The 17,944-nt window shown below is 29.9% G+C and overlaps 6 protein-coding genes across 6 annotated transcripts; 4 read left to right on the forward strand and 2 right to left on the reverse strand.

Annotated features, from left to right (window-relative positions):
- The first annotated feature begins 707 nt into the window (after positions 1-707).
- On the forward strand, positions 708-3,577 carry LOC145744724 (solute carrier family 60 member 1-like). The gene is made up of 9 exons (XM_082562656.1): positions 708-888; positions 1,137-1,279; positions 1,368-1,510; positions 1,702-1,857; positions 1,948-2,140; positions 2,253-2,467; positions 2,531-2,711; positions 2,780-2,965; positions 3,238-3,577. Exons 1-9 carry the CDS (start codon positions 715-717, stop codon positions 3,299-3,301), a joined length of 1,455 nt encoding a protein of 484 aa, XP_082418782.1. The 5' UTR covers positions 708-714; the 3' UTR covers positions 3,302-3,577.
- Positions 3,578-5,604: 2,027 nt separating this feature from the next.
- On the forward strand, positions 5,605-8,254 carry LOC145745139 (uncharacterized protein KIAA0513-like). Its single transcript, XM_082563136.1, has one exon. The coding sequence runs from the start codon at positions 5,692-5,694 to the stop codon at positions 7,018-7,020; it is 1,329 nt and encodes a 442-aa protein (XP_082419262.1). The 5' UTR covers positions 5,605-5,691; the 3' UTR covers positions 7,021-8,254.
- A 181-nt stretch (positions 8,255-8,435) lies between these two features.
- On the reverse strand, positions 8,436-11,573 carry LOC145745514 (uncharacterized). Its single transcript, XM_082563613.1, has 9 exons — positions 11,434-11,573; positions 10,856-11,255; positions 9,653-10,732; positions 9,522-9,578; positions 9,372-9,447; positions 9,227-9,287; positions 8,948-9,108; positions 8,793-8,874; positions 8,436-8,698 (listed from the first exon to the last, which is right to left on the reverse strand). The coding sequence occupies exons 1-9, from the start codon at positions 11,518-11,520 to the stop codon at positions 8,573-8,575; spliced, it is 2,130 nt and encodes a 709-aa protein (XP_082419739.1). The 5' UTR covers positions 11,521-11,573; the 3' UTR covers positions 8,436-8,572.
- A 729-nt stretch (positions 11,574-12,302) lies between these two features.
- LOC145746204 (charged multivesicular body protein 3-like) lies at positions 12,303-12,980 on the forward strand. Its single transcript, XM_082564419.1, has one exon. The coding sequence runs from the start codon at positions 12,317-12,319 to the stop codon at positions 12,971-12,973; it is 657 nt and encodes a 218-aa protein (XP_082420545.1). The 5' UTR covers positions 12,303-12,316; the 3' UTR covers positions 12,974-12,980.
- A 532-nt stretch (positions 12,981-13,512) lies between these two features.
- Positions 13,513-16,425, forward strand: LOC145746202 (uridine 5'-monophosphate synthase-like). The gene is made up of 9 exons (XM_082564417.1): positions 13,513-13,651; positions 13,759-13,981; positions 14,297-14,425; positions 14,535-14,647; positions 14,706-14,964; positions 15,149-15,310; positions 15,499-15,641; positions 15,750-15,879; positions 15,990-16,425. Exons 1-9 carry the CDS (start codon positions 13,532-13,534, stop codon positions 16,172-16,174), a joined length of 1,464 nt encoding a protein of 487 aa, XP_082420543.1. The 5' UTR covers positions 13,513-13,531; the 3' UTR covers positions 16,175-16,425.
- LOC145746203 (cytosolic Fe-S cluster assembly factor nubp2-like) lies at positions 15,828-17,396 on the reverse strand. Its single transcript, XM_082564418.1, has 2 exons — positions 17,294-17,396; positions 15,828-17,172 (listed from the first exon to the last, which is right to left on the reverse strand). Exon 2 carries the CDS (start codon positions 17,170-17,172, stop codon positions 16,408-16,410), a length of 765 nt encoding a protein of 254 aa, XP_082420544.1. The 5' UTR covers positions 17,294-17,396; the 3' UTR covers positions 15,828-16,407.
- Between the last annotated feature and the right edge of the window lie 548 nt (positions 17,397-17,944).

Below are 17,944 nucleotides of genomic sequence, written 5' to 3' on the forward strand. Positions count from 1 at the left end.
AAGAAGCATCAGAGAGATACGGTTGCGTTTTTTCTAAAAAAGTGCGCGAACTGTTCAGTAATTTTTGTAAATAATATATAGTTACGCAACTTCTTACTCACAAAATTGTTTATTAATTCAGATGTTTATTACTTTTATCAATAAAAATAAAACAATGTTGTAGTCTAGACTGCGGTTTGATATTCAATAAAAATCGAATGCCGATCTAGTGACGCAATCATAATAAACAAACAGCTGCGAAAGCACGTGTAGCGATATTTTTTGTTTTGAAACGGTGTTTTATAGCGCATAAACGCAAGAGCTACATGCAGATAGGTTGTTAATATATTAACGCATATGTTAAAAATGGTCTGTTGGTTAATACACGCACAGTGATATGTTCATGTTTTCGGAGCCATTTAACATCGTATGCTGCAGAGTAGGAAGTTATTCAAATGTCCACGTAACTGTTCAGTATAAATGCAGAGCATGTTTTAGTAACTAAGCGTTTAGAATTGATAAAATTCAAATAATAAATACGCTAGACTAAGTGGCACAGCTTTAACTTAATTTTATTAAAAATTTATTGTTGTTAAAAGAAATGTATGCTACATAAACATACGATTTTTTTAGTTTTTGTAAATTGCTTTATTTAATGTGTATTTCAAGTATAAAATTAAAAATTGTAACATTTTATTAATTTTTAATGTTTTTTACAGTATTTTTAATAATACAATGGAAAATAATCCAACTGAACCCTTTATTGTGGGATATAGAAAACGTTCAGAATTTGATAAAGATGAAACAGAATTACAGACCAAAAAAGATGATGAAGATATTTTATGTAAAAAACATTCCTTTTCTAGAAACTTGAAAACAATCGCATTGGCAACAGGATTTTTTGTCACAGTAAGTACAAAATATACATAGTCTATTAAAGGGGATATTTATGTGCTAATTAAAAGCCTTAAAAAAATAATGAACTTCGATTTGCGGTGCGCAGGTAAATTAATATGCAAATATTTGTTTTAAAAATATTAATTATCTTTCATAGCAATGGCTTTAATTGGTTAAAACTGTTTGGGGTGCAATTTACAATAAGAAAAATGATTAATTTTTGTTCATATTAATAAATTGTTTTTTTTTTAAATAAACAGGGATTGGACTTGACAATCTTGGGACTAGCATTACCGACTTTAGCAGAAAACATGAAAAAAACCACAGCAGATGTCGCACCAGCGATAATTGCCAGAGGAGCTGGTTACCTAATTGGTTCTATTATAAGTGGTCTTTCAGAAAGGCAAGTAAAAACAAGCATGGAAAAATTGACCATAAATTTTTTGGCAAAAAAAGCTTGTAAATTATTTAAAATTTTTGTATTTTTTTAGTCGGGTTGACATCCAAATCACCATAACCATATCACTTTTACTAATGTCAATTGGATTGTTTTTTACTCCTGTTATTCTATCCATGATTGGTTTATATATTTTTTCTTTTGTAACCTCACTCGGTTTGGGTGCTTTTGAAACGGGTAAGTTTTTGTATTTTTTTAACTTTATTAAAGTTAATTTATTTACAAATCATAATTTTAAGAATCTTTTTTAAAAGTTAATTTATTTACAAATCATAATTTTAAGAACCTTTTTTATTTAATTTATAAATTTTTTTTAAGCAATGGTATATAAAGAAAATTAAAAAAAATATATAAATATTTCTTTTTAGTTGGAAATGTGTTTTGCCTGGTATTATGGGGTACAAAGTCCGATCCGATTTTGCAGTTCTTGCATTTTTGTTTTTGTTTTGGATGTGCTGTTACACCAATCATTGCCAAACCTTTTTTAAATGAAGTCTACAACAGCAACAACACTTACGAAAATGGTAAAAGAATTTAAACAAAAAATTTTTGCAGTTCAGTTGTTAAATATATACAATACCTAATTTTATGCAAGTTATTTTATTTTTTTACAGAAACTGTGTATAGAGATGTGCATTGGATTGATGGCACTAATTTACCTTACTTAAGTATTTTTTACATTATTGTTACATGCTGCGGCATAATAGTTTCTTTATGGTTTATTTGTTTAAAAATTTTCACCCCAAACCTAACTGCATCTTCGCAATCCAGAAAAGAAAAACTAAACCAAGAAAATCCGACCTTTAGGTATATCAGAAAATAAATATTGTTTTGTAATAACATTAAGTGGTACTTAAATGATAAAATAACTTGCCACATTTTTTTGTAACATAATCTTGTAATTTGGTGTTCTTTTTAGATTAGGAGTCCTGTTTCTCCTATTTTTCTTTTACTTTGTGTATATGGGGGTTTCTATTTCATTTTTAACATTCCTCTACACATTTGCTGTAAGTGATATTCCAGGTGCCAGATATACGAAAGACGAGGCATCTTATCTTAACACTGCTTTTCTCGCAAGCGTTGCAGTTGGCCAATTTTGTGCGGTGTTGTTATCAAGAAAATTTGCGCCAGAGAGTAAGTGATTTTAATTTTTTTCTTAATTTTGATATTTTATTTTTAAATTTTTTATTTTTTTAGAGATTTTATATTTTGATATTTCTCTGATGTCAATATCCTTATTTGTAATGTTGTTTTTACCATCCTATGCACAACATCAATTTATATTCTGGATTGCCGTGGCAGCACTGGGATTTGCTGCCTCTAGTGTTTATGGTTCAACTTATTTGTGGGCTGAACGATATATAACAGTGGATGGAAGGTCAGTTATACATAACTTAAAAATAAATATTTTTTTATATCCCTTTTTTAAATATTCAATTTTTTTAGAGCTGCTAGTATATTTGTCGTTGGTGGGTCATTAGGAGAAATGGTTTTACCCATTCCAGTAGGACAACTCATTGAAAGTCATCCTATGTCATTTCTGTATATGATGATGGGATATACGGTAGTACTAGTCTTTCTTTTTTTATTCATTCTGAAGATTGGAGACTGGAAAAGCCAAATAATTAAAAGGTAAAGTTTCATTACTATAAAAATATTTTTAAAGTATTGTTGGCAAATAATTAATAAGGCTATAGTATGGTAGTGGTGGAATCAAACCCTGGACTTATTAAAGTAATATTTAGTGTTTGGACTTAAAGTAATATTTACCCACTTTCTTATATAGCCTTAAAAAAAGCTATAATATATTAGCAGTGGGGATCAAACTCAGGACTTAATGTATTGATGTTAAGTGTGTAATACAACTTTCAATAGGCTATTGTTAAAATATTGTTTGATTTTAGGCTAGAAAATCGAAAGGCTTCATTACAGTTAAGTGTTATAGATAGCAAATCTGAAAAGGAGTAAGGTACTTTTACTTAAAGCATATGTGTTTTATTTGTAGCAATGACCAAATCTTATATTTACCTTTATTTATTTTACCTTTTATTATATTACATTGGGTACAAGTTGCATTAAATTATTTAATTGGTTAAACCGATTTTTTTATTACTTTTTTTGTATTATTTTAAATTGTCGATTCTAATACACACTTGTTGCTTAAGTTATGTTTTTAGTAATATAAATAAAAAAATTGTATTTCTAATACAATTTACATGTATAAAAAATATTTTTACAAATTATAATAACTATATTTTTGTATAATTCAATCAAATATGTCATATCATTTACAGAAAGTAGTACTTAACATTAAATGTTACCTTTTTATTTATATTTTTTATGTTGTATTTAAATAGTATGTTTAGTTTTTTTTACTATCATGTTGCTAACCATTTTATTAAACACTTACCTTGTTATTATGTAATTGAATAAAAAGTTTGTAGTTATGTTAGTTGGTTTTCCTGTAAATGTAACATACCTGATGCTTGTTATATATTTTGGTTTAAGTTTTTTTTAACTCATTAACAAGTTTAAAAAAAATACAGTAAACAAAACAGAATGTAATGGGAAATACCAAAACTATTTTTATGTTTAAAAACTGCCTATTGATGTATTAGTTTTACAGCTAGTGTTTAAATATGCTATTAAATAAAACATATGTTGCCAACAATAATGCACTTCCTTCCTCATAGTTGGCGAGTGGATTACTTTGGACATTACAAGAGATTTCCATTAAGATAATCTAAACAAACAGTTCACATGTTGCTCATATCCGACAGTACCTCACACAGTCTGTGTTTGTTGCCATAATAACCTAGAGTCATAATACCATCAACATCTGAGGCAATGGCCGTATTTGATATAATACCCTAAACAAACCGTGGTAAGCCTATTTGTATAGATCTATAATCCTTTATTTATTAGAAGCACCTTTATCTGATAGTTCGGTCAAATCTATATAACATAAACCTTAATACCTCTAATAGTAATATATTTATAAGCCTAAGTTTTATAATGGGCTATTCGCGTATAATAAATTGCGCCACACTATTTTATGCCCAAAAAAATTGCGCAAATCTGTTTTAAATATAGGTTTATTAAACGTTTAACAGTAAAATTTGTTTAAAAACTTTGTCTTTTTGTTGCATTGGCATACTAAATCATATAAATGGTATAGACACGTGGTCAAAACTAATTACGTAATTAGTTCGGTAAATATTAATTATGATGCAATTAAATTGACAAATTTTGGATTTAATCTTTTGTTTAGTATCCGATTTGACCAAATGACCACTATTCTGCCCTATACGTACGTTTGGTAAACGAACAAATAGTAAAGGGTTATAATATTACACATGTTTTGTAACGTTACTAATCTTTTAATGATAAAAAGAATTGATTTAATTTTTATCATAGAAGGATCGATGACGTGTAGGTGTAGGTTATTTGAGTTGAATCTTATTAAAATAGTGGTTCTTAGCGATTGTTAGTTGAGGTAAATGTGTAAATTAAACAGTGATTTCAGTAAGAAAATGTAGGCCTAGTACACCAAGTAAACTGGCGAAGAGTTTACTAGATTTTAGCACCAGTAAAACAGATACGATTTTAATATAAGATGTTTTAAGTTAATTTGTAATACAGCTGTACAACGTAGGCCTATTGCGAAATACGTCGAAATGCAATTGCGCCAATTGAATTAATTATTGCGACAATATAATTTCGTGGAACAACTTTTTATCACAATCGTTTATTACAAAAATACCCTTTTCAATCTATCATCAAACAGGGATATTATTAACTTAATAAATCTATATAAATTTATCGCTAACATGCAAATTATTGCAACATATCTTCAGAATTTTGTAGGGGATAGTCCCTTAAAAAAATTATGGTGCTTCAGTTTTATAAAACAGTGCGAATATCGTTTAAAATTAAATAACTTTATTGGAAGATTCAAAAGTATTTTTAATTTTTTTTTGTCCATTTTAATTAGAAAAAAGTATTTAGGTCGACTTTGAGGTAAGGAAACTAATATTTTGTCGGTACTGTGTGGTAACCGTTCTACATGCCGGTAGGCAGGTGAGACCGGTACCGAACCGGTTTCCTTAACGTTATTAATGGGTTAACGGTGTGCGTCATTAATGTACGTAAGTAAGTTATAAATATACATAAATTATTTTTTTCCTAATACTTTCATCAAGCTAACTGATTAATCCATAAATCATATTTAAACTTTTAATTATTAATATCTTTTCTTTTTTTCAGAGATTTTTAATCAATAAGTATTGGTATCAAAAAAAAAAAAATTATGAATTCTATTTACGTCCTTACTATAAAATAAATTGTACCTACTAAAAATGAGCGTGATTAACTGTGATCCAAATTGTAACCAATTAAAATATGGTAAAGAGGTGCCAAAAATTGTAATCGATGACGTTGTAGACGAAGCAGTTGATGAAGAGGACAATTTTACGGAGAATATTCTGCATTGTAGTTCAACAAACACTTCTCTTGCTTCCATACCAGATTCCGATGCAGAGATATCAGCCGAAAATGACGAAGAAAATCTCGAAAATGCCATTTTCATGGAAAAACATGTAGCACAGTTATTTGATTCTAGTATCGATATCAGCACAGAAAATAAACAAAAATTTGGCGAGCTTTGTCAAACACCCTTGGGCAGGCAACTTTTTGCCAAATACATCGATAAACAACGATGTGTTTCGAAGCAGGTTGACGAAACAACACTCTGCCAGTTATCGCAGAGTTTTGCTCTGGTTTTATTTGAATGTTATGAAGCTGACGATTTTAAACCAGCAAAAACTTTAATGAACATGGCCTTTACTTATTATCATGTGCCTGAATTTGAAGCTTGGAGATTTAACAGCGCTACAGAGCCAGTTGAACTTGATAGCCCTGATATGGATGATTTTACACAATATTTATCTGACTCTGATAATGATGAGACTGGTGTTAATGGGGAAAATAAAACTAAAAAAATCAAGATTTTTGGCTTTAATATGATGAAAAAGTCTAATAATACAACAAATCATAAACCCAAACCATCGCTTTGGAAGACAGCAAACATTTGGTTTAACAAAGAAATTAATTCGTACAAGGAAAAATTAAATGAGCATTTTGGGGATGAAGAAAAGAAGTCTTTGGAAGATCAAAATGAAGTAGATGATAAAGAAAACCCTACTAAGGATGATGACGAAGTACCAGAAGAGTCAGGTGAAGAAGAGGCGTCCTCACCATCTGATGAATCAAGTTCATCAACTTCTGATAAGTCTAAGGATGGGATGAAAGAGCTTAATGGGTCAAAATCCCAGACCATAGGGGAGAGGATTTATCTGTACAGTTCTCTAAAACATCAAGTTATTTGGAAATCTCTCCGTTTTTGGAATGCAGCATTTTTCGACGCTGTAAATGCCGAAAGAAAAAGTCATTTTTCAAGATTAACCTGGAATTCGTTATCGAAAGAAGAAAGAGACATTGCAAACGAGGAAATATGTAACATCACGTTCGGGCAACTTGGGACTTTTATCACAACGATGAAATACTTGGGATTAGGCCAAAAGACTTGTTTGGAGTTTTTAAAAAAGCAAAGCGTAATCGGTAACTTAAGTAAAGAGTTTTACCAAATGTTAAAGGTACAGATAGAACGTCCATTGGCAGAAAACTAATGAAATTCATGTAAAGCACCTTAAATTATTTGATTTAAAAGTTAAATTACTTTAAATTAATTGATATCGGTATCAAAGATTAGAACAAACATAAAACAATAAAAGTGTTATTATTTTACTGCCCACCATTTAAAATAAACATTAGTGGTTTGGTTTTTATGAACAAATTTTTTTTAATTGTATGAACATACTGCCTGCTTTTTCAACCAATAAATTTTGACTCTAAGTAATGCAGGAAGTCAATGGCTTAGTGACTAATAGCATACCGAATGACACCTATTTTGTATTAGTTTTTAGTTATTTATTGCATGTAATTTTGTTTAAAATTAATAACAAGTCGAACACATTTTTTATTAACTAGTACTCATGTTTACATGGTATTTACTTATAAACTTTTTTGTAATAATTGCAGTGTTATTTATTTGTAAGAACATTTATGCATGCATTTTTTTGGGCAATGAATTACTGCTATAAACTTCATTTTTGATGAGTACATTTTTCAGTTTTTTTGTGTTAACTCGTGCAGTGAAAATGTAGTGTTTGGTGCTTATTTTAGATTCATGTTAAAAGTTGAGTGTCTTTATTTTAAATGATTTCTATTTAACTTTACCAAGCTTTAGAATATAAAACCCGTACATAAATTAACTTTAATTTTTTTTTTACTACTATCTAAGTTTCAATGCAATATATTTATGCAATGCTATTTTAATGATACGATATATAGTTTTCAGAGCAGTACTCGATTAAAATCCGTCCTTTTTTGTTTTTGTTATTTATGCCATCAGTTGTTGGGTGTTTATACATATTTTAACTAACACGAAAATCTTCAATTTGTTTTATGGTACTGGTTAACCTAACACTAATTAACACATTTTTTATTCATTTTTTTAAAATAACAAGACTTTGTTTTTGCACATTTCTAATTGTTTCCATTTGTTCCCAGTTACCTAGTTTCTTTGCATGATTTAACTACGAATTGTTTAAACTACCAGTTTGCAAAATACCTTTCTTAATATGTGGGGTACTGAGTATATTAATTTCTACATTTTATTGTTTCGGTATTTTTTGGGTTTGATGCATAAAAATTGGGGTACAAATAAATTAATTGTATATTTCTGTTATTTTTAAATAAATGCTTTGCTGTATATAAATAAATATATATATATATATATGTAGAACTGCAAAATGTGCATGGCCTTACTATGTTAAGAACAGCTGCTTGATTGTTTTTGTGCAAATTTTCAAACAATATAACTTTTGAGTTGGGTTTTTCTTGTAAATTATTAAAACAACTCAGATAATATTAAAAAGATTTATTTAAAATACTAACTTTGTTATTTTTTGTTTTCACAGATATTTTTTGTCAGTAAACCTTAAAATTTGGAAAAAAAATTTATTTAAAAATATTCGCATGTTTACATGTTAGCCTACTTAACTTTTAAAATCGGCACCAAAATAACACTAAAAGCATCAAACAAATTGTGTAACTTTATTATACTTTCGACAAACGCATTAATTAAACATATATAAAAATTTTAATAATATTATTTTATCACGACAAGTTGTTTAATTTTAGTTGTTGTTCAAGGGTCGATAAAATCGTGGATAATTTGTTGTCTGATTCTGCGCTGTTGGATTTATTACTCCTTGTAGCACGAAACTTTAGTTTCACCCCTTTCTGTAATATAATTTTCTAGTTTAAAATTGGCATAAATATGTATATAAATTTTCTAAATTATTTTAGAAGCGTTTTTAAATTTGTAATTCCAAACCTTTTTTGATTGTTTCGGTGTTCTATCAGCAGGATTTGTGTTAAAATACATAGCTCTTATTTTCTTTCTTCGTTCTGAATACCTAAATGAAGTTGTAAAACAAAAAGTTTTGAACTGTTATCAATATTGAATTTGAACAGCAACACAAAATTTACCTCAGTGAACCATCTTTCGTTTCTTTTGGAAACTCGAAAATAGTCTCCAAAGATTTGGGCAAAGGAGTACTGTAGTTTTTGTTGGTGTAGATTTCTTCCAAACTGAACTTTTTCTTTGCAAGTCTTTCAGGCTTGGGTAAACCCATCGGCGTTTGTCTAACCTATAATATAAACATTGAAAAAGAGATTCCGTGGTACTGTATTCGGCCAGGTGTCTTAATACCATTTACAACATTCTAGAATAACAGCAGGCTTTATTTTTTTTAAAGATGTGATTACCTTGATTGGGGGTAAAATTTTTCTTTTTCGAAGCCTTCTTCCTTGTTTGGCATTACTCTCACTTATAACAAAATGAAATTAATTAAATTGAAAGTCACAAGGCACATCAGGGTACAAATAAATATATAATTATTATTTATTTTACTTGGCATTATTGTTGTTGCTTTTATCAAGTACCGGTATTGTTAAGGGACCACGGTCACTGTGAATTTTTTCCGAATCTAAAAAAAATAAATCGTTAAAGTCACGGTTTAATTTATGTATAAGCTAGAGCTAAAAAAGAATTCAACTTCACCATTTTTATTCTCTGAACTGTCCATTGGTTTACGGTCACTGTGAATTTTTTCCGAATCTAAAAAAAATAAATCGTTAAAGTCACGGTTTAATTTATGTATAAGCTAGAGCTAAAAAAGAATTCAACTTCACCATTTTTATTCTCTGAACTGTCCATTGGTTTGTTAATATCATTCTCCAATTGATCTTCAAAAGCAGTAACTTGGACAACAATATCACATTGTAGGTCATCTTGATCATGGGGCTTGTTCTCTTCAAGGTTAGTTTTAATCATTTGTACTGATGGTTCAGAATCAACTGGTACAGCAACAACTTTATCTTGCAATTTTGGACATGAACTGGTGTCAGTAATGGTAATGTCAGAAATGGTGTCAGTAGTGGTACATGGTTGTTGATTCATATTAATATCTTGCATATCAAGAACTTTTTTGTTCTCTGGATCTGAATTTTTAACTGTATCTTTTGTCAAGTTGATAATTTTATCTTGTGATTTTTGACATCGAGTATCATTAATAGTATCAGTGTCTTTAGTAGGTTGTTGTTTCATAATAATATCTTGCACCTCCAGAAATTTGTTGCCATCTGGACATTTAACAGCTCTTTCATTTAGAAGGGGTTGTATTAAATTTGATGGCAATATATCTACTGCCACATTTTTAGATTGATTAGAACCACAGCTATCTACATTAATAATCTCATTTTTTTGATTCAAACTGTCTTGTTTCGGGGTAGGATCTTGTTCAATTTCATTGTTCGATTTTTTATTGTTCACCAATAAAGATAATGTAGGTATTGTTTTTTCTGGCATTTCAGAATCTGTTTTTTTATTCGGTAAAATTTGTATTGTGGCAGTAATGTTATTATGAGGAATTTGTAAATCAGTAAAATTTTCAATTATTTTTTCCTTATTTTGTGTCTCACTACATACAGTTTGATCTTTTAAGGTAATTTGTGATGAAGGCACTTGATTTTTATCCCTGGTTATTTTTAATTCCTCCAAATTGCTGTTTAAGGTAGCATGTAAACTATTGGATACTTTATTCTCTTTTTTTAACAGTCCTGTTTTTTCAGTGGTGGATTTCAAAAATAAATCAACATCTTTATTTACTTTTGGCGATGGGCATTCAGTATCCTTAACATTGTTCAAGTCTAGTCCCCTTTCCTTTTGTTTTGTCTTTAATATAATTTTTGGAACTTGAATTAAGGAAGTTTCTACAAAAGAAATATTATCGTCTTAATATGAATAAGAGGTGAAAGGTAAATGAAAATTAATTGCATTATGCAATAAAATGTTTAATTATTTTGTTACTTTTTGTTTAAGGGGTCACTACTTACCTAATGTTGTATTTGAAGATAAATTTAGTTTTTTGGAAAATGGAACATCCATCAACATTTCGTTCGCATCATGATATAATGTCCTTTTCCGTACACTTTTTTTAACAATGGGGTTAACAATGGGTCCAACTTTTACAGGATCCCTATTTATTTTTAAGGGTTTAATTGGTTTAGTAGTAACTTTTGCGAGCAGATTATCAATGTCCAATTTTTTTTCTTCGTCTTTTTGATACTCAAAGTCAACTTTATTGCGCTTTGAAAATGTCGGGAAGGTAGAGTTTTTGTCGGAGTCATGTGAGTTTGTTGTTGGCAGAAAAATATTGGTCGGGTTAAAATCTTGTTCAATTAAAAATGGGGATGACCGCTTTAACTCTTTGCTTTCAGGACTGTTGGGATTCATCTAATAAATATAAAAAGAAAAATGAAATATATATATACATGATTTAAAACATGCCGAAATTACTAAATATTATTTAATGGTTTACAATTTAATTTCTGACCATGGCATACAATGTAATCTCATTATTAATTAAAAAAATACGTTAATTATATTAAAAACATAAGATTCAGGTATTTACTCTTGATTTTCCCAGTGTAACGCATCTTACGAGCTCTTCCAAATCAACATCACTTTCCGTTGAAACATGCCTAATCGCGGACTCCATATTACTTTATTTACTTAAACATAATCACTTAGTCAATTTAGTTTTATATTGCTATATCCAATGCAAAGTAAAATATTAAAAAACGACGCAAAATATTAGAAAAACAACTTAATACTATGTAGTCACCTGTTTAATAATAAACTTTGATTTCAGCGCGAACTTAATGGACACGGAATCTAAGAGTAAACACTTTCCACGTGAACTCTTATTTTTAAAAGTTAAATTTTATGTTACTTCTGTTTGAATAAACTTGTTACAAATAACGTTTACTTATTTAAATAAATCTATTATCTATATTTAAAAATAAAATTTTATTCCCATAAGTTTGCGTATAAAAAATATATCTTTGCCAAATTTGTAAAACTATTAAAGTGTTTACTTTAGAAAATACTATTTTGGGAATCCTATACGTTTTGCGTTAGGATGTAAAGTTGTAAGGTGATGCTATTTTATAAAAATAACTTTTAGGCAATTTTAATATACGATAAGTAAATGTTACAGGCATAGTTTTTACTTGGATACCAACATAGTTTGATTGACAAATTATTTGTAAAGTTACTTCAAAAATTATTTACACAATCCCGAAATTTGTATACTAGATATTCAAATATTAGTCATAGTCACGTGTTTGTCTATATAGTTTATGTCAAGTGGTTCCACTTTAAAATTCAGTAAGACCGTATATTTACTAGTTAATTTAAAATAAATATCTGTCTGTACTGCTGTATGTATGTTATGTATGTTAATAAAAAATGAATTACCTTACTTTATTTTGTAGAAGGTAATTTTAAATAAAATGGGATTATTTGGTAAAACTCCACCTGTCGACCCTCGGGCAAAAGTAAGAGAGATGACTTCAGCACTAAGAAAAGAATCACGTTTGTTGGACCGTCAAATTCGAAACATAAAACGAGAAGAAGATAAGGTTAAAAAGACTTTGAAGGATGCAGCCAAAAAGGGGGATAAAACCACCTGTGCAATACTCGCAAAAGAAGTTGTGAATGCAAGGAAAGCAGTCAGTCGGATTTACGCTTCCAAAGCTCAGATTAGTTCTGTTGAAATGGGGATAAAAAATCAAGCTTCGATGGTCCGTGTTTCAGGTGCTTTTGAGAAGAGTACAGATATTATGAAGATGATGCAATCTTTAGTTAAAGTCTCGGAGGTTAGAGACTCAATGATGGAGCTCTCCAAAGAAATGATGAAAATGGGAATAGTTGAAGAGATGATGGAAGACACCTTCTCCACCTTGGATGAGGACGAGGAGGTAGACGAAGCGGCACAGGATGAAATCGATAAAGTTTTGTTTGAAATAACTCAAGGTGCTCTTGGTAAACTTCCTGAACATCCTAATGCTGAAATCCCATCTGCATCTTATCCACAAGTAGAGAGTGAAAGTGAAGAAGAAGAGGAAGAAGACTTAATGAAGCAGAGACTTGAAGCTTTAAGGAGCTAAAAAAAACTTTTAAAAATCGTTTTTTAAAGTCAACTGAAATGAATATTATTCATTTTCATAAATACCTGCGATCTATTGATAAAAGTTGAAATATGCATTACAATTGGGTACTTGTACCCTAGTTTTTCTTTTACACTAGTTGTCTAACCTGGTCAGCAATTTAAATGCTTGATAAATATTGCTGTACTTCTGTGCTATGGTTAACAAAATATTAAAAATGTTCAATTAAGAACATATATTCGCTCTCATGTTTATTTTTTGTTTTATACTTTCTATAGGGCTTATAACCGTAATATATTAATTAGAGCTTGTATACCAAACCACAGCCTGTATTATGCCACCTTGTAAAACTATTTAAATTTTGCTTTATTTTTTTTACTTATATATAATCTAAAGACTATGAAGAGCCCTTCTAAAGCAAAGTAGATTTATTTTAATGTCAGTTTTATCTTGAAACTATTTGCTTTATTTTTTCTTAATGTTTTAAATGCACTATTTTGTTTGTAATATTTAACTTCATTTATTTTTGTTCTTGCTAGAAAATTTAAACTGTAAATAATGGGAGCTAGTAGTAACCACCATGACCTAATACTGGAACTGTATAAAATAAATGCCATCAAATTTGGAACTTTTACCTTAAAAAGTGGGATCGAATCACCAGTGTACATTGACCTAAGGGTATAATATTCGATAATTTAATATTTAACTATCATGAAAATTTTTTTAGTAAAGTTTTTTTTTGACCAATAAATCCATTTAAATAAAATATTTTTATTCTATTTTAGGTTATAATTTCCTACCCCAGTCTTCTAATAAAAGTGTCAGATCTTTTATATTCCTGTTCAAAGGAGGCCAACTTTGAATTTTCAACAATATGTGGAGTACCTTACACTGCCCTACCAATGGCAACTTGTATGTCAACCAAGTACGATGTTCCTATGTTAATTAGAAGAAAGGAAGCTAAGGATTATGGTACTAAAAAGATGGTGGAAGGGTGCTACGAAAAAGGTAAGTTTAAGTGTTTGTTTTTAGTAACTTTTTCTTACAACAACTTTTTAAGCGGATAAAATTTTTGCAATCTTTTTATATTGTTAAAATATTGACAGTGGTGTATGGAAGTAAGAACACTTGGCTTCCCAACACTAAGTCATGAGTTCAATCCCTGCTGCTTTAATGTTGAAGCGATGCAACATAAGGCAATTTAAACGATAGGGTTAGGGTAATAAATGTTACACTAAGTCACGGCTGTGAAGTGGCTCTCTCAAATTGAGGTTAATAACATACAAAAAATACTTTCGAAACTAATTCCAGTTTTACTTTTAGGTGATAAATGTTTAATTGTAGAAGATGTTGTAACAACTGGTTCCAGTGTACAAGAAACTGCAAATCTACTTGAAGCTCATGGGTTACTTGTTAGTGATGCAGTTGTGTTGTTAAACAGACAACAAGGAGGTAACCGATATTGGAAATTATTTAAAATTTAATAGAAAAATTAAAATGAATAGTCTATTATTTTATGGTGTAAATATATATAATTATGTATTATTTTGTTCTTTTTTAGGAACTGAAGCACTCCTAAGAAAAGGAATTACTTTGAAAAGCATTTTAACCTTAACACAAGTTGTGGAGGTTCTTTGCAAAGCTGGAGAAATAGATTCTACTGTTGTTGAACAGGTTTCTACTATTTTTTTAATTTTTTGTTCTTTTTTACTTTTACTGCTAAATGTTTTAGGTTAAACAATTTATATCAACCAATCAATCCTCGAATGCTAAAGCCATATCACCAGTTGTTATCGAGAAAATGGAACAAACCTCTGCCAAAGTGTATGGAAATAACAGAAAAATCGAGTCTTACGGTCAAAGAGCCTCGTATTGCAAACATGCCCTAGCTAGTAAACTATTTACCATAATGGAAGTAAAGCAAACCAATTTGTGTTTATCTGCTGATGTTGAAAGTTCATTTGAGTTGTTAGAACTGGCCAACACATTAGGTATATTGGTGAACTATGATTTGTGATAAATCCCCTTTAAAATGAAATTTTCCTGGATTTGGATAGGCCGACTTCACAACCTAAACATTGGGTAGCAAATACCCTAAATAAACTAATTTGATTAATATGCAACTTAAAAATTTTTAATGTTTTCTGTTTTTGACTGTTTTTTTGTGTTTGGAAGGTCCGCTTATTTGTGCTTTAAAAACACATGTTGATGCGCTGGATGATTTTACACCAAATGTAAGCTCACAGCTGGTTAAGCTGGCAAAACATCACAATTTTCTTTTATTTGAAGACAGAAAGTTTGCAGATATTGGAAATACAGTTAAACTACAATATGGAGGTATGACATTGTATGTTAAATATTAAAGTATATATACTATGCCCTAAACCCCTTTTTATCTATATTTTGTACTTGACTTGCTCTGTAACTTAAGTTTTCAGGCGATAGTAACGTGATTATTGGTAAAAAAAAAACTCTAGCAGTTGTAGATTTTAAAATTTTAGCAGTTTTTTTTTTCGACTTTCTAGCTGGTATGTTTAAGATAGCGGACTGGTCTGATATTATCAATGCTCATTCTGTACCTGGATCAAGTATATTAAAGGGTTTAAAATCTGTTGTAAGGGGAAGAGATGATAGAGCATGTTTGCTTATAGCCCAAATGAGTACTAAGGTATATTGTTAAAAAACTTTATATGCTATCCATTTTCGTTTGTAACTACATTCGTAAGATCTTGAATTTTTGTTTTTGTCATATGCTTAACCTTTTATACTATTCTAGGGAAATTTAGCCATAGATTCATACACAGAATCAACAATTAAGCTCGCAGAAGAACACCCTGATTTTGTTATTGGATTTATTTGTACTTCGCAAGTTTCTCATAATCCGGGTTTTATACACTTTACACCAGGTAAACCTAATTATTTTATGAAATCGACTTTACCAATTTATTTAATCCATTACCCATTTAATATATGGTATTTAAATATACATACCCAAAAATTAAATATATTCATTTAGGGGTCAAATTAGCACAAGGGGGGGATGATCTGGGACAACAATATTTAACCCCAGATGAAGTGATAAGAAATCGACGAAGTGATATAATTATAGTGGGAAGGGGAATTGTTGAAAGTCCTAACAGGGTCGCCGAGGCAACAGAATACCGCAATGCTGGGTGGGCGGCTTACCAACAGCGATTGTAATAAAGAACAAATATTCTGGGTACGATACAATGCTGAAAATAAAAATCTAAAAGTCATATAATTAGTTTAAAAATTTCTCTTTTATCGTGCCTTTTAATATACTTGCTTAGGCATTATGCAACAGTGAATTAGTGTGTGTTTGATAATTTGTTGTCTTTACCTAATTTAAAGCTCACCGGTACACATTCTGCGTGTTTAACTTTGCAATAAGAAATAAATTAATCATAACTCGTTTATTTTGTTGCCTCGATAAGGTTAGTGATAACTTGGGTTATAGCAGCTTTCGCATCCGTATTAATTTGGTTCGGATCCAATAAACCTTCACATGAATTTGTAATCGTGGGGTCCAAAGGTATTCGACCCCAGAAGGGTATGTTATTGTTTTTGGCAAGGTTTTCTGCCCCTTCTTGTGAAAACACAAGAACACATTCATTGCAATGTGGGCAGCTGTACCCCGACATGTTTTCCACCATTCCAAGAATTTTTACTCCAGTTTTGCGACAGAAAGTTATTTCACGCTGAACATCAGCTACTGCTACAGATTGGGGTGTAGATACCAACACAGCACCAGCTGCTTTGCCCTTCATACATTCCACAACTGTTAAATGTTCATCGCTAGTACCAGGTGGAGTATCAACGACAAGGTAATCTAAGTCATCCCAAAACACATCATCAATAAACTGCTTTATCATTGCATTTTTCTTTGGGCCCCTCCATATTACCGGGTCATCTTTGTGACTTAGCAAAAAAGCAATAGACATCACAGACAGAGCTTTATCTTGTGTAGCATAGACAGGTAACCAACCTTGGTCACATTGATGCACGGTTTTATTCTCAAGATTTAGCATTTTTGGAATGCTAGGGCCACACAGATCCACATCCAGTATTCCAACAGTGTTTCCAGCATTTTTAAGTCCCAGAGCTATTTGTACAGATAACGTACTTTTGCCTACTCCCCCTTTACCCGACAATACCAATATAATGTGTTTTATGCCCATCTGAATTATAAAAATAAAGACGTTTTTTAGAGAATTGCAACTTTATCAGCACCACCTGATCTGACTACTTACATAAAGAAATAGTGTTATTAAAAAAAATGAAAATTTATTTATATTCTACCAAAAACTTGAACAATTATGGGCAACGATCCACCTCCTAGTCCAACCCTTGCCTCGCCATTACTCCTTACTTGTTTGTTTTAAAACTCGTGCTTTAAAAATATTATTTATTTACTATTATTAAAAATGCTGAGTAACGGCACGCATGATTGCTCCTGACGTCATGGAAAATTAAATTGAGGACAAAAAGTCGAATAAATTTTTAGCACAAATAAAAAAAGATTTTTGATGAATATAAAACATTATTTTTAATAGAAAATATCTTACAAAGTTTTTAATATCTGGTATGTTATTTTTTAATACCAAAGCTTAGGTTTGTTTATGGTGACAACAGTTGTGCTTAAATTTAATATTTAGTTAAATTTTCCTATATTTCTTTTTAATTTGTATTGGGTAATAACATACTTTTTAATGTTTTGTGTTAATTTAATGGCTAATATTGTTCTTATTTTAAAATTAATAATTAAACAATTTTAGGCGTCTTTCTAAAAATAAATTTTTGTCACAAAATGTAAAGAAGTTAATTTTTAAATAACTATTTTTGATATTTTTCAGAATAAATAGTTATAAAATAAAAGGTAATTTAGTCTTTAACAAAATTAATAATTGTACAAATAAAATTTTGGAAAAAATAGATTAGCGTGGTTATATA

Source organism: Corella eumyota, chromosome 3 (assembly GCF_963082875.1).
Source record: "Corella eumyota chromosome 3, kaCorEumy4.1, whole genome shotgun sequence".
In the NCBI taxonomy this organism is placed as follows: Eukaryota; Metazoa; Chordata; class Ascidiacea; order Phlebobranchia; family Corellidae; genus Corella; species Corella eumyota.

Bases quoted from the DNA above. Each gene is read 5' to 3' on its own strand.
- LOC145744724 (XM_082562656.1), top strand. From the start codon at position 715: ATGGAAAATAATCCAACTGAACCCTTTATTGTGGGATATAGAAAACGT. The intron at 2,141-2,252 runs GTATATCAGAAA...TGTTCTTTTTAG, and splicing joins CAAGAAAATCCGACCTTTAG to ATTAGGAGTCCTGTTTCTCC. The intron at 2,966-3,237 runs GTAAAGTTTCAT...GTTTGATTTTAG, and splicing joins AAAAGCCAAATAATTAAAAG to GCTAGAAAATCGAAAGGCTT.
- LOC145745139 (XM_082563136.1), top strand. From the start codon at position 5,692: ATGAGCGTGATTAACTGTGATCCAAATTGTAACCAATTAAAATATGGT.
- LOC145745514 (XM_082563613.1), bottom strand. From the start codon at position 11,520: ATGGAGTCCGCGATTAGGCATGTTTCAACGGAAAGTGATGTTGATTTG. The intron at 11,256-11,433 runs GTAAATACCTGA...TATATTTATTAG, and splicing joins TTACACTGGGAAAATCAAGA to ATGAATCCCAACAGTCCTGA. The intron at 9,579-9,652 runs GTGAAGTTGAAT...TATTTTTTTTAG, and splicing joins CAGTTCAGAGAATAAAAATG to ATTCGGAAAAAATTCACAGT.
- LOC145746204 (XM_082564419.1), top strand. From the start codon at position 12,317: ATGGGATTATTTGGTAAAACTCCACCTGTCGACCCTCGGGCAAAAGTA.
- LOC145746202 (XM_082564417.1), top strand. From the start codon at position 13,532: ATGGGAGCTAGTAGTAACCACCATGACCTAATACTGGAACTGTATAAA. The intron at 14,648-14,705 runs GTTTCTACTATT...TAAATGTTTTAG, and splicing joins ATTCTACTGTTGTTGAACAG to GTTAAACAATTTATATCAAC. The intron at 15,642-15,749 runs GTATATTGTTAA...ATACTATTCTAG, and splicing joins TAGCCCAAATGAGTACTAAG to GGAAATTTAGCCATAGATTC.
- LOC145746203 (XM_082564418.1), bottom strand. From the start codon at position 17,172: ATGGGCATAAAACACATTATATTGGTATTGTCGGGTAAAGGGGGAGTA.